The sequence below is a fragment of the Polyergus mexicanus genome, unplaced genomic scaffold (assembly GCF_030449975.1).
Source record: "Polyergus mexicanus isolate NDT 795.1 unplaced genomic scaffold, iyPolMexi1.0 SCAF_14, whole genome shotgun sequence".
Lineage (NCBI taxonomy): Eukaryota > Metazoa > Arthropoda > Insecta > Hymenoptera > Formicidae > Polyergus > Polyergus mexicanus.
Window position 1 is genome coordinate 5,724,993 of NW_027223334.1, and position 13,916 is coordinate 5,738,908.

Sequence of the window (13,916 nt, forward strand, 5' to 3'; positions counted from 1 at the left end):
TCATGCAATTCGATGAAAATATATTTGCCTTATCATGATTCATTGCCAACGTTCAGCGCGAAGAAATTATTTTAACGAGTTCAACGCACCCAAAGATCTTCTTTGTTATCAAACGGTTAATGGGATAATAATATTTGCACGCGTATGGAATATACAGTAGTTGTTTTAAACGATCATTTATTCGATGACTGGAAATCGGTTAACTGATCGGCTACTGTGTGAGAAAAACTCGACAGAAGAAAGAGACTCGTGAAGGATATCGTGGAACGAGACTCGATGATTAATAATCGGGTTCAATTCGATTCGAGTTATTCCTAATCACTTACCATCGATGAGGGAGACCGGTACATTCATCTGCCGATGATGATGCGCCGCCGGATGCTGATGATGATGCGGTGGATGGATCTGCAGCAGGTGCGATCTCGTCTGGGAGAAGGTCGGTGACGGTGGTTCCCAAGGACGAGCGACACCGGTGCTGACGGGAACGTCCTCATTCTGACAGCAAAATTTGTCGCTTGCGCTCGTGGTTGTGCCGGCGCAATTCGCGACCCCGTGTCCATCATTGTTGCTGTTGTTATTGCTAATTTCCCCGTTATTGTTGTTGTTGCCGCTGTCATTATTATTATTATTATTATTGTTGCTGTTATTGCTATTGGCGAGGCGCGTGGTGGTCGCGCCCGTCGCAGGGCTACCACTACCACTAGCACTGCCACTGACACTACCACTGCCAATTCCGTCGACCTGCACCATTTCGCTGTCGATCGCAGCAGCCGACTTGGCAGTACCAGGAGGGGTCGCGACGCCGCCACCGATCATCATCACCGGACAATCTCACCTCCTCCCCCTCCACGCTCAGCGCAATGGCTCCTCCCTCTCCCGCTCTTCCTCCACTTCTGTGTACGCACCGCGTCTATCCTTGGTTTGTTCTCGTGTCTCGTTTCGTATCCGACGAATTTTTCGCTGCCTTTCGCGTCGATTCTTCTCCTCCGCGGATTCAACGAGCAATCGAAACGTCGACGAATGTCTTCGTGCGCGAGTTGATGTATCGTCTGCGAGTCGCCGCGTTCGAAGTAAATGGTTAGAAATATCCGCGCTTCTCATTATGCGTCGGGTAATATCGTTGCAGGGACATTTTTCGATTTTTGCGTTACACGGTAGAAGCTTGTAATATGGTTTCGGTCATCTGTCAATTGCGCGATATCGTCGAATTCGTTGCAGTCCTCTCTTATCTTAATTCTCACGCGCGTCGGCACAATGAGAGTTCGATACAAGTTTAATATACATCCCCGTCGTATTGGTCGAACCACAGTTCTCTTGTCTCTGTTTGTCTCGGAAATCTTCGCTTGATCCTCATCGATATTCACTTGTCACGTGTACACTATGAGAGCACACCGTCAGCCACTATCCTCCAACAGTATAGACACGTTTCGCGCTATTCGTCACGTGACACACGAGTCATCCTCGGATATCCTACAGATCCGATTAGCGAAGCGGTACGATCTCTTGTTTACTCGCGCGATGACAGTCACGACGCATCGCGACGCGAGCTTTCACGTCGTCGCGATAACACGAGCCTAGTGGAAGAGCCGAGCAGCGGAAGGCGCGGAATGTTGGAGCGCAAGCGCCTTCGACGAAGCTCGCGACCACGTCCTCCTTCTCTACCTCTCAACCCTCCTCTACCACCACCTCTTCCCTCTCCGTACTCTTTTTCGCGTGTCGATTGTCCTCTCGCTTCTTCCGCCTATGAAGGCTCCCCTTCTCCAATGACAGGCAACGACGACTACGTCACCGGGGTAACTTGCTCGCGCTCCGTCGGATTCGAGCGGATTGCCTTCCGCTCGGGGTTTCGAAGCGCACCCGGACTAGCCTTACCCCCACCGTTCCCCTGAGACTCGCCTCCGCTCGCCGAGGTGAGATCAAGATTTAATGTGACGTGTGACTTGCCTGGTCACTTCGTATACACGACCGATTCCCTTCTCGCCTTCTCCCTCTTCGTCCTTGCCTGTTGACCACGAGACCTTTTTTACCCGATGCACACGAGTTGTCGGCAAGATTTTTTACCCCCCATGCAACTTTTCATCTATTCGACAGATTCTTTGATACGAAAGAAAATAGAAAAAAAAAAAATTCTTCCACGATGACGAGAACGGTTGCTCTTGATTTCCTTCCTCTTCTTGCTTTCGTCTTTTTTCTCCTATCGTTTTTCCACCGTGCACTACTTTTCTTCTCACGCGATCGATGCGTCCAACTAATCTTCCTCGTGTCCCGGTGAGAGAGAGAGAAATAAAAAGAACTCGTACACCGCAGTCTCAGTTCATCTTTAAGAAGAGAACCGTTATTATAGGAGATGCTGGTTGTAATAGAGTGTATCGACAACGCGATTCCTCTACTTTAATCTTCTCTTCTCTATTCGGACGACGGCGTAACGCGGGGCAACCTGCTCGCTCTCCGCCGTATTCGAGCAGATTGCCTTCCGCGCTGCTCTCGAAGCGCGCCCAGAGCTAGCCTTACCCCCACCTTCTCTTTTCTCGCGAAAGACTCTGCTCTCTGCTGCTTCTACCCACCGTGAAGATGGGATTAAGATATAAGGCACCGCGTAGTACGGTAACGGCGAAGATGAGGGAAACGAATACGAGGAAGACGGTCGAAGACATCAGAAGCGAATTCGTTATATCAGATCGGGATGTAAAGGGTGGACGCGGGGCGGAAAACACCGGCCGAGTCGCGAGCACTGGGGGAACCCTCGCGAGACCTAGTCAATGCGCATACAAGCGTGGTGGGGAACGAGCATCGTGGGGATGCGTGATAATAAAAAAGAGAGAGAGATAGACTACAAAGAGAGAGAGAGAGAAAAAAAGAGCTGGGTAAAACCAGCCAAGTGCGCATAGCAAGCCGCGCATCTGAGCTTACCCCAACGCCCATCGACCATTACCAAGACGATCCACCAATTGGGCGATCCGGTAGCCGCCCACTGATCTGTTAGCTCTCCCACGCTTTTAAACAGCGACCTTTCGCTCTTCTTTGCAACCGGCGTAAAGACCGTCGTCGCGATCCTCGCCGGTCGTTGCCACGGTTGCCGTATGCAATTTTCGTATTGTACGTTGATGTCGGACGCGGACAGCACGCTCGGGGATAACCGATTGGTGCGTGATTGGTACCGGGCGCGTTGCTTAGCCTCTGGCCTAGCCTCTCCATACGAATGAAACTGGAGTACGAGGTAATCAGCCGACAGTAAACTATCTAGGGAAGTTCTATCTCTTCAAGTATATTCCCGAGTAAGATTATATTTACATATATCGCCCTCGAGATTATCCCTATTAAATTGTCGGTTATTAATAAAATTTGATTCCGCCAATCATTGACTGACGTAGTATAGTTGAACGTACTTAGGATTGAATCTTCTCTTTAAAAAAGCGGCCAATTCGGACCGACACGAAACATATTCTTTGTTATTCCAATTGTGATTTTAATTAGAAGGATAGTACATATAATTATGTATATAAAAATAATTATGTATATAAGAATATATGTGTACATATATATATATATATATATATGTGCATATATTATCATAGAATAGAACCATCAAATATATATCTTTAATCATAATTGACAGTTTGGAAATGATTTCTCAACTTTTATTAGATTTTTAATATATTTTTATATAATTAATTTTTAAATTAAATTTACATTAAAACTTATTTATATAATTAACAATTTCAAAAATTATAATCAATAAAATACAATTTTATTCATTTTCTTAAGCTTAATTTATTTATAAAAGTTTATCAGCTTTATACAATCATTAATTAATATTTATATGAAAATTATAAATATCTCAACATATCTGCATTGAAAAATTAATTCCGTATTGTCTAAAGAATCCATAGTGCCAAGAATACTTTGTCGTTTTAAAATATATTCTGTATTAGATAAGAATCTTTCTATATGGATGTACTTGTTAATCGAGAGGCGCGGTTAGAAAAGACACATATATGAAGCCAAGTACAGCTGAAAATGTAAATATATGTCTATTAGAGCGTTATTTATTTAATAATTTTTTTAATCAATTCGAATGAGATTATTCTGAGACTTTTACGCGCTTGATCAAGGTAAAAATATAGACAAAGTGTATATAGCCATCGCATCATTGCCATATATATTATTTGTGCATTAGGGATATACACATATATCGATTACTTGAGAAAAATTACCAAACGATTTCTTAATAGGGATATATAAATAGTTATATATTTATAATTTTTATGTTGGAGAGAAAAAGAGAAAGAAAGAGAGAGGGATGCTCATAATAATAAGGAACATAAAGTAGTATATTAATGTGAATAAATACGATGAATATATATATATAAGTCGATAACAGCTATCTGAAATGGCGATTCTTTCACACGCTCTATGCTTTTCACTAAATATAGCAATATTATTCATAATAGTTTCTGATGACAAAAGAGAAGGAGTACGTTTCCATAGATTTCTTTGACATTATAATCCATTTTTATTATATAATGAATCTTTAAGCAAGCGCGTGGATGACATACTTTTCTATATCCTTTTTAATATCTTAAATGGGTGAAATGGTATATTAATCTCATGCTCGATGAACGATGCAGAAATAAAACACCCACACAGAAATTTATTTAAAGAAATTTTGATTATTATTTTAAAAATGTAACGGGCATACACATGGTGTGTCAATTCGCTTGCTTTCTTTTCTCCCGAATTATAATAATTAATTCTCGAATTGAAATTCTCAATTGACATTGCTATATCTTTTGATAGATTTCAGATTTACCGCAAAATCGAAAACTTTTTTTCTTGATATTATTAGAATTGAAAAAAAAAAAAAAAGAAACTTTGGTTCTGTTGTAACGACACTGTCATACACACACACATACGCAGAATAATTTTCGAGCATTTAATCAATAGATACTTTTCTAGTAACAGTCAGTTATACTTAGTGCGATCTTAATTTGATTAAAACAATATGTCTCGATAGATATCAAATGTTTATCTTTCGGGAACGAGTATATTACAAGCGCTCGTTAGACGAGCGCGAATATTAATGATTATGGACTGATTAACGAGATTAGTTATCTAGACAGCTGAATAAATGAATTTTTGCTTTACCAACTGTCTGATTAGAAATAATGAAGTTATCCAAACACACAGGACACAGAGTTGCCTTATGACAGTTTGATAGCGACGAACGAGCGATATTCGTTTAAACGAATCGGCGATCCGTTAATTCGCAAAGACTAGTATAAGTATGCTTTTATTTTTCCGTTACCTTGCGTTACGTTACAAATTTGCAGAATCGTTTAATCGTTACGTTCGAACAAGGAACAATGGAAGGAAAATCATCGGAGACCACGTGTCCCAAACAAATTACAAGCCGCGCGATTACTCACCGCGAATTAACGTAACATATGCTATATTGTTACAAAGTCGCAAAAACATTCGTGACTGTTATTATCATTCGTGCGACTGAATACGCGATCTTATGTCGCGTGAAGAAAATAACGAGTCAGGCATGCGCGGTGAAGACAACTATTAATTATTGCAGCGGCATATTAACTTTATTGTTCTCAAAATATGTGGACAGAATGAGGGAATCGAATGAGAATGAGAATTAACTTGTCTACTGAAACAAAGATATTATAATTTGTCATGTAAATTTTATATTTTCCTATGAAGGAACGCGGTTAATACATTTTTATAAAAAAAATGTTTGAACAAGGCAGGATAAGTTATTAATTATTTCTGTATAATTCTTAATGCTTAGCATTGGCATCTTCATAATATTAATACACAGAGAGAAAAGTTTCTTTGGATTTAATAAATTTTCTTGTAACCAATGAAATATAATGCTTGAAATGGTCCAACCATATTACTAATGTTTCAAGTAACAAATATGATTGTTTTATTTTGAAATAATATACAGGATGTCCCATTTTAATCTCCTCAGGCAAATATCTCAAAAACCAAGCCCGGAAGAGAAAAATGTTTCAGACAAAAGTTGTTTGGTTTCGAGGGGACCATAAGATGGTACCATTGGTTTGACCTTGGAAAATCATTTAAAGTTCATGTGAAGGTCAACTTTAAAATCTTAAACGGAAACCCCCATTTTTTTATTTAGTATTCTCGTAGCTGACATCGAGAGCTTTCCAAAACACTATAATAAAGTATTTTTTCATTAAGTACTTTTTGAGTTATTTTATATTTTAATCTGACATATTTTGATATAAAAAATAAAATATTTCGTAAAATATTCAGTTCTCGATAATCTTACCGTAATACTTTTATGTACAGAAACATTTTTCCGGGCTTGATTTTTGAGATATTTGCCTGAGGAGATTAAAATGGGACACCCTGTATATGTATTTATTTTAAATAAAATATTCTTTGAATGAGTTTTATTTTTTCTACAACTTAAACAAAATTATATTATTCTTTCAAACAATATTCTTCTTTTATTCAAAAGATTCATTATATTGCTTTTAACAATTTTAAAAAATCTTAAAACAAATTAGGTAAAGTTAAATGCCACGTTACTGCATCTTTCTAATCAAATCTTTGAAAGCATCTTAGGACCATATTAGGATACAAGAAAAACTTAATTTCACTTATTCGAAATTTCTATCCGAATAAATGAATATCGGACATTTATCTGTCCGATTTTCCAAAAATATATATAAAATATAATATAAAATTATGTTTTTGTAACGAAACAAATATATGCCAAACAAATAGATATATTAAATTTAAAGAAACTTTTTTCTCTGCGTACGCGGGATGAAAATCTATATATACAATTTTTTGATGCAAATAGATAAGCTTTTTTAATCATTTTACATATAATGATAATAAGATAAAATCATCGAGAAATATCTCATATACGTCTGAAATCATCATTTTATATCAACATATACGTATATACTAATATAAGATAAGCAATATATTTTGTATATATAAGATATTCTCATTTTTCGATGATCTTAGCTTAATTACGCAAGAAGAAATAATTCTCCATGCAAGTGTTCCTATATTACTTGAACTGAAAAATCGGTTTTATGTCTGACGAAGATTCATGCGAGTTAGATTTCTCGACTTTTACTATTAAGTATGAAAATTCTTTTCTCAATCTTACGTATTTATGTATATGATATAAAAATGGGGTTTGTTTATTTTATCATTACTATATATTAATATATTTAGTATATTTCATGATGATATTTTCAACGACGAAGACTTTTCATTATAAATCATACGACTTGTAAGAAACTCGGACACCCAATGAAATATATATATATATATCGCGCACCGAAATGCATCTCGCGTTTGACGTGTAAGAAATAAGATTCTCGCGGTTACCTCGACGCGATAATAACCGCGATAATCGCTCACATCGAGTTTGGGAGATATGTCGTGCGCACTTTACGCTTATTCGGGTCGCGCCAGTATAAAGTATCGTCGGTACCACCATCAGCATCGTTACGATCACGGGCCTACCATTATCAACGTCGCACGCTTGACGGTGATAAATCATGCGACAGGAATGATTCGACTAAATTGCTGCTCGCACGTATCCGCGCTCGATGCCTGCCGTGCGGATCGTTCGTCGCATGGTCGGAAAAGCGATGCCGACGTAGGGACGGTGGGATGTAGGGGGTTGAGGGAGGGATACGGCGAGGGAGAGAAGGGTACGCGATCTTTCCCCACTATAGGCCGACGTCGTCGGGGACCGGGGTACCGGCGAGAGGCCGAATGTCCGTCACGAGCGGTAATTACGCACGCGTTCCAGTAGCCATTGGTCTATTGATTTTGCCGGGGGAAGCTTGCTCGGGTGCCCTCCGTTGCTTGCGACTCGCCCGGAACAGCTCGGCGTGGCGTTCGCGCAGCGGCTCCGGATGGGAGTTAACTTGGTAGGCAATGGTCGAAGCTGGTCGCAGTGGGGCAACACTAGGACCGATTGGTCGGCCAATCTATCGTCGTCGAACACGCTATCTCCCTGACCGCGTCGGACGATTTCCTCTCTCTCTCTCTCTCTTCGGCTCTCCCCGGGTCCTCGTTGTTTATATGTCGGGGATAGCGTGCGCGATAGCGCGATTGCGTTGATTTCACGCTACGCGCGGATAAAGGAATATCCGATGATCGGCGCGACGCACTTGGCGCTTCCACGCTCTGGCTTCGGTCATTGTTATATCTCGTTATGAAGGAACGACACCGATGAGAGAAAAATATTTCGATTTTCGATACGCGCGTCATCGTATTATAGATGAGAATTCTTTCTCTCGATTGTCACAGAATGGGAATTAATGAACTGACAATTTTCGCACACGCTTACTTGGTATTAAAAATTATTACATGTATATATACATATATGAGTGTGTTGGGGATATCATATATATTATTGGTAAATAAGTAAAAATAATGTTTTTTTTTTTTTTTTTTTTTTTTTTTTTTTTTTTTTTACGTTGTACTTGTGTAAAGCAGACGTGGAAAAAGTGTTCGTTTACATTTCCGGAAACGAGAAGCTCCTTGAATTTTTCCATTTTCCATGCGAAGCGGGATTCAACGCAAGAACCTACGTATCTAGTTTTTCGAGAGTGGAGCCCCCCCTCCCCCCCGCGCAGGGGGTGGGGGAGCGGAGCGGAGCATACTGTCTCCACGCATATACTTTTTAATGCGTAGATATAAAGTGAAAAGTTGTAAACCCATGTAAAATCTTACATCGCATTAAAAAGTGCGTGGAAACAGTATGTTCCGCCTTCCCCCCCCCCCCCCCATGCGGGGGGGCTCCGCTATCAAAAAAAACTAGACACATAGATTTGCGTTGAACCTCGCTTTGCGTGGAGTAGCAATCGTGAAAAGGTATAATATAAAATTTTGTATATCTTATTAAATAATATTTATTTTATAAATCATTCGTAAGAGGATATACATCTGTCATAACGTCAAAGAATTCATCGGTACGTTTATCATAATTCAATAAATTGACGTTTAAATGAAAACTCGTAAAGAAAAGAAAAATTCTTCGCGAAAATATACTGACAGTGACGCAAATGTAAACAAAAGAACATAAACGCTCAAGTGAGATATAAGTTGCTTTCCATTTACATCAAAACTCAGATAATTCTCACTTGTGACGTCATTACTCAGTTGAATGCATGCTCCTTTCGATGCTAGCAAGTGAGATTCAACTGAGTTTTTACGCGGTTTCTGCACACGATCGAGACCGTGCGTGCTTTAGTGAGTCTAATAGACTCACATTAAAAGTGAGGTTATGCATCTACAATATATTATTATGTGATAGCTTTGTTACCAAAATAAGCAGATCAATGACGTCATTGTCTGAGTATGAAATACTCACATAACTGAGTGACTCGGTATCACTTGAGTGCAAATGGAAAGCAACTATTGTGAAAAGATCATAGAAATTAAATGCGAAAATTATGATACTTCAAAATCGTATATCTCTGAAACGAGAAGAGAGCGCCAGAAAATGCGTTCAAAGTGCGTGTTACTTAGAAATGTGCCCTCTAATAACGTTTGTAAAAAAATGAGAACGATGTAAGTGAGGTGTAAGTTAATGTAAACACTTATCATATTATTAATCAAATTTTCTATCGATATTATTTATATAGTAAGCTATATTTGCGATCGATTAGCCTGTCATAATGTTAGAAGAGAATATAGGGATAATCGAGAAACTAAAAACGTATAGTCTATTTTTGTCGAACAAAGCTTTTCTAATCATATATATGTATGCGAACAGTGCATGAATAATCGGCGAATAATTTGCGAGCGTGAATAATAAAGAGACACTTTAAATGCATTTTCTGACAAATTTCTGTACGCATCTTTTTTTTTACACGATAAATCTGCTCAAATTAACGTATTTACGTAGTTTTCAAGTCTACAAATTACAACTCGGAGTAAGCTTTCATTAAAACACGTTACAATGACATTTTATACACAGTTGTAAACACAATTATAGCATAATGCAAGGTAATTCCAAATGACTTTGTCATGCCTACGTTGTCATAAAATCCATCTTGGAATTATAATATTCGAGTCGTTAAGAAGAAGGACCCCACATTTAATAACGTACTATTATTAGTCGCATCCTTCTCGCGGAAACGAGCTTGCTTAATGCAGGGAAAGGATTGTTACCGCGCTAAGTGGAGTCACCCGATCTCATCCATCCGATAGTTCTACGCGGTACCTACATTGTAAGTAATTTTGAGCGGATAAAGAGAGCGCGGCTAATTACGTGCCTCGTATAAATGGCGTCGTGGCGGTGTCCTAAGTACATCGGACGCGTATCAGCGACGACGCTCCTCCTACTAGAGCGAGAATTCGCTACATTCACACGCGACCCCTTGTGAAAGTCAGTTAATTGGTTGGCAACCAAGTCTCTCCGTTCTCAACGCCGTTCTATGAAAATTGCGATTTCCAACGCTCTGGAGATATCGGCGGCAGCGCTATTTTCTTATCGCGTAAACGTCAATCTCTACATTGTATTGTACTTCCGGATTCATTGTATTTCCGAGCGTGTTTGCGATTCCTCTAAGATTCTTTCGACACGAACGATAATTAAAGAGCAATTTTATATTCATCAGGATTACGAACAGAACCGATATTCTAATCAAATGTTAAGTATTAATTATATATTTCATATAGCAAGTATATATTGGGTTGGAGATTTTTTTCAAAAAATAATAATACAAAATTAACTTGAGAATCTTTAAATACTGCATCTCTTGAAAATAGTGATAATATTCATTGATAAAATACTTATTAATATTCGATAAAATCTTGACTGCTTTAATAAGTGATCGATTAACGATTGATTTTCATTGATTTAATTTAAGAGAGTATGGTTTTCGAGAATAAAGAATTTTTATTAATTTAAATTTTGAGAAAACACGTAATAATAATTTTCCACTTTCACAAATAGACTTTATTCTGACACAATCTTTTTGATTTACGGCATAGTAAAGATATAAAATGAAAAAAAATAATAATGTAAATGATAAAATAATAATCTCCTGAGAATTTTCGCTAAAAAATATATATATATATATTTATAAATCGCCTAAAGGAGGAAGCTATGTTAAAAAAAAAAAAAGGATAATAATAATTCTGTGAAATATCGCATATAAAGATTGTTACCGGTATAAATTTTTGTAAAACATCTCTCTATTTATTTATCTAGCTAGCAAGAAAGGAACAAAATTAATTTTTCCAAAAATTACGCTCGATGCACAATCTGGTTCAAATATATCCTTACAAGATATGAGATAATTACAAAACTCTGATAAAGACATCTCTCTCGCCGTATGAAAAAAAGCAATCGTTGAAAGGCACAATTAGCGGCGACTCTCGCGTACGCCTTGACCGCTGTCAAACCGCGATCGGTTCGCGTTTCCTTGCATGCCAGTTTCTGAACGAAACGAGAATCGTCACACAGGCATACGAGGCGCGCTTCGATGTTCCTTCGTCAGTCAGTCTGTCCGTTTTTCCTTCCTTCCCAGAAGCGACCCTGAGACCTGAGACGCGCGCGGTGCGCACGCGAGAATTAAAGGCCTCACGGGCCACCGGAACGAGAGGGACAAAGGAATGCCAACGGTGCTTTCATTCCGACAAAAAAAAAAAGAAAAAAAAAAGAAATGAGAGGAGTCGAAGAGGGCCTGACAAGGCCCTCCGTCGTTCGCGTCGCTTTCCCTCGGAGATACACCCGTGAATGCATCGCGCGTGTAATGGACACGTATATAAGTATAAACGAGGCGGGACTCGAAACTCCGACCGGGAGCGACGCGCGTAATATCGGCGTCGACGCGACCGGATGGGAACGCAGCGGTGCCAGTCCAAGTCGATTGCTCAACCCGAGAAACGCGGGCCCGCAGGACGCAGCCGCGCGTATTGATCGCACGTAATCGCACACGCTCTTCCGCTTCTTCGCCGCGCGGCCGTTTCTCCTTTTGTTCGCGTTGTAACGAGAGGCCCGGCGATTACTGGCCGCGTGTGACGTGCGTCGGCTTTATGTGAAAACGGCCATCTCTTTTCGCGTGCACCGAAATTCACCAGCGATAACGCTTGGTATTACCTTAATATCCTCGTTCCTTATACATATATGTCGCAACAAGCGAGGTATACACCTTTAACGGTATAGATAACGAACTTTTAAATAATATGATAATCATATATAATGTATCATTTTTATTTAAATGATATTTTATTCTTTCGAGTCTCGTACATTATTCTGCAAACATTATACAGGATGTTTCCGGATTAAATGGTCAAACTTGAAATATGAATTTAGGATTCCAACAGAAAAAAAAATTTCCTGTATGCTCGCAAACGCTTCGTTCAAAGGATCGATATTGATTTCTTAATTTACACAACTATAGGAATGAATAATATCGTTCGCCGGATTTAACATCATTAGACTTTTTTTATATGGGGTAGTCTCGAGAGAAAAGTGTACGAAGTGCCTGTTAATGATCCTTTAATCGTTAAAACGGAATCCATGCATGCGAATAAGAAATCACAGACGCACAATATTACTTGTTCACTTGTTCTCTTATCCGATAGGTGCAATGCTTGTCTCCAGGCTGGAAGCTATTTAGATTATCTCGAAATTATTCATTCCTAATATTTTTTTTCAGAGATCAATATCTCTCGAACGAAGCGTTCGCGAGCGCAGAAAATTTTCAGAGAAAATTTTTTTTCCGTTTCGATATCCTAAAATCCTCCTGTCAAGTTTCACCATTTAATCCGGGAAACATCCTGTATTAATAATTAAATTATATTATATAATATATTATATTATTATATAATAATATATAAAACGATATTATGTAACAGTTCTTTAAAATAATTTGTAACATTGTCACGTTTTTCTTTTCACGCTCGGTAAATGGAAAAGCGAGTCAAGCGTCTCGTTAGTTCACCTGCTCGCGCGTACCAATTCGTACATACCGTATCATCCGACTTATGATAACGCACGTGACGCCGTCATCGACTGCGTCAGCGGCTTCGCATATATTTTAGGAACACAGCGTTACACATTAAACGAACGGCCGTATCGTATCTAGCCGAGGCAACCACCTGTGCGCATAGCTAATACCATATAATAAGGGTTCATGCATATGAATTTAGTGGGCCGGTCGACCGGCTTATCGTGAGGAATCTATCGGACCTCTACTCGCGGCAGAGCACCACTGCACCCGCGCGCTCAACCCTTTTCGATACATAGAGATATATACACGCATAATAATGCCTCACCGGTGCCTCATCGTGTGCGTCACGCATGTTCCGCCACTTTCAGCCACTTAGGATACACGCGCGTGTGGATGCGTAAAGATACAAAGATTACGACTCGATCCGATGTTCTTTTAACATATATATATATTGGATGATTGCATAAGTTCGTGCCCGATTTTCATAGATGGCATTAAGTTACTGCATGACGGAGTTCTATTGTTTTCGTGTGGTAATTGTTGCTTACAAAATGGAGAACGAAAGGTGCATTTGCGGCATGTAATGCTATATGAATTTCGGAAAGGCGTGAGTGTTGGGATTGCACGAAAAAATATTCAAAGCGTTTATTTGGACCGCGCTCCTGCTCTCCGAACAGTCAAAAAGTGGTTTGGCAGATTTCGAAATGGTGATTTCAACATGGAAGATCAACCCCGCTCTGGACGGCCTTCTGGCATCGATGATGACATTGTGCATGCCTTAGTGGAAAGAAACCCAAGGATTACAACTGAGGATATTGCTGAGAGGCTGAACATCGATAATTCAACCGCTTTTCGTCATTTAAAAAAGCTTGGATACATTTCCAAGCTTGATATGTGGGTGCCGCGTCTCCTGACTGAAAGAAATAAGCTGCA

At 39.4% G+C, this 13,916-nt stretch overlaps 1 protein-coding gene and 1 long non-coding RNA gene across 4 annotated transcripts in view; one reads left to right on the forward strand and one right to left on the reverse strand.

Annotated features, from left to right (window-relative positions):
* The window catches only part of Eyg (eyegone), a 31,350-nt gene extending 29,702 nt beyond the window's left edge, over positions 1-1,648 (reverse strand). For both annotated transcript variants that reach the window (XM_070307538.1, XM_070307539.1), the window contains exon 1: positions 327-1,648. In XM_070307538.1, the coding sequence (XP_070163639.1) occupies positions 327-819 (493 nt within the window). In that variant the 5' untranslated portion in view covers positions 820-1,648. The remainder of the gene's footprint in view (positions 1-326) is intronic.
* Positions 1-13,916, forward strand: part of LOC138939605 (uncharacterized) — a 93,122-nt gene that overhangs the window by 16,596 nt on the left and 62,610 nt on the right. The window lies entirely within an intron of this gene.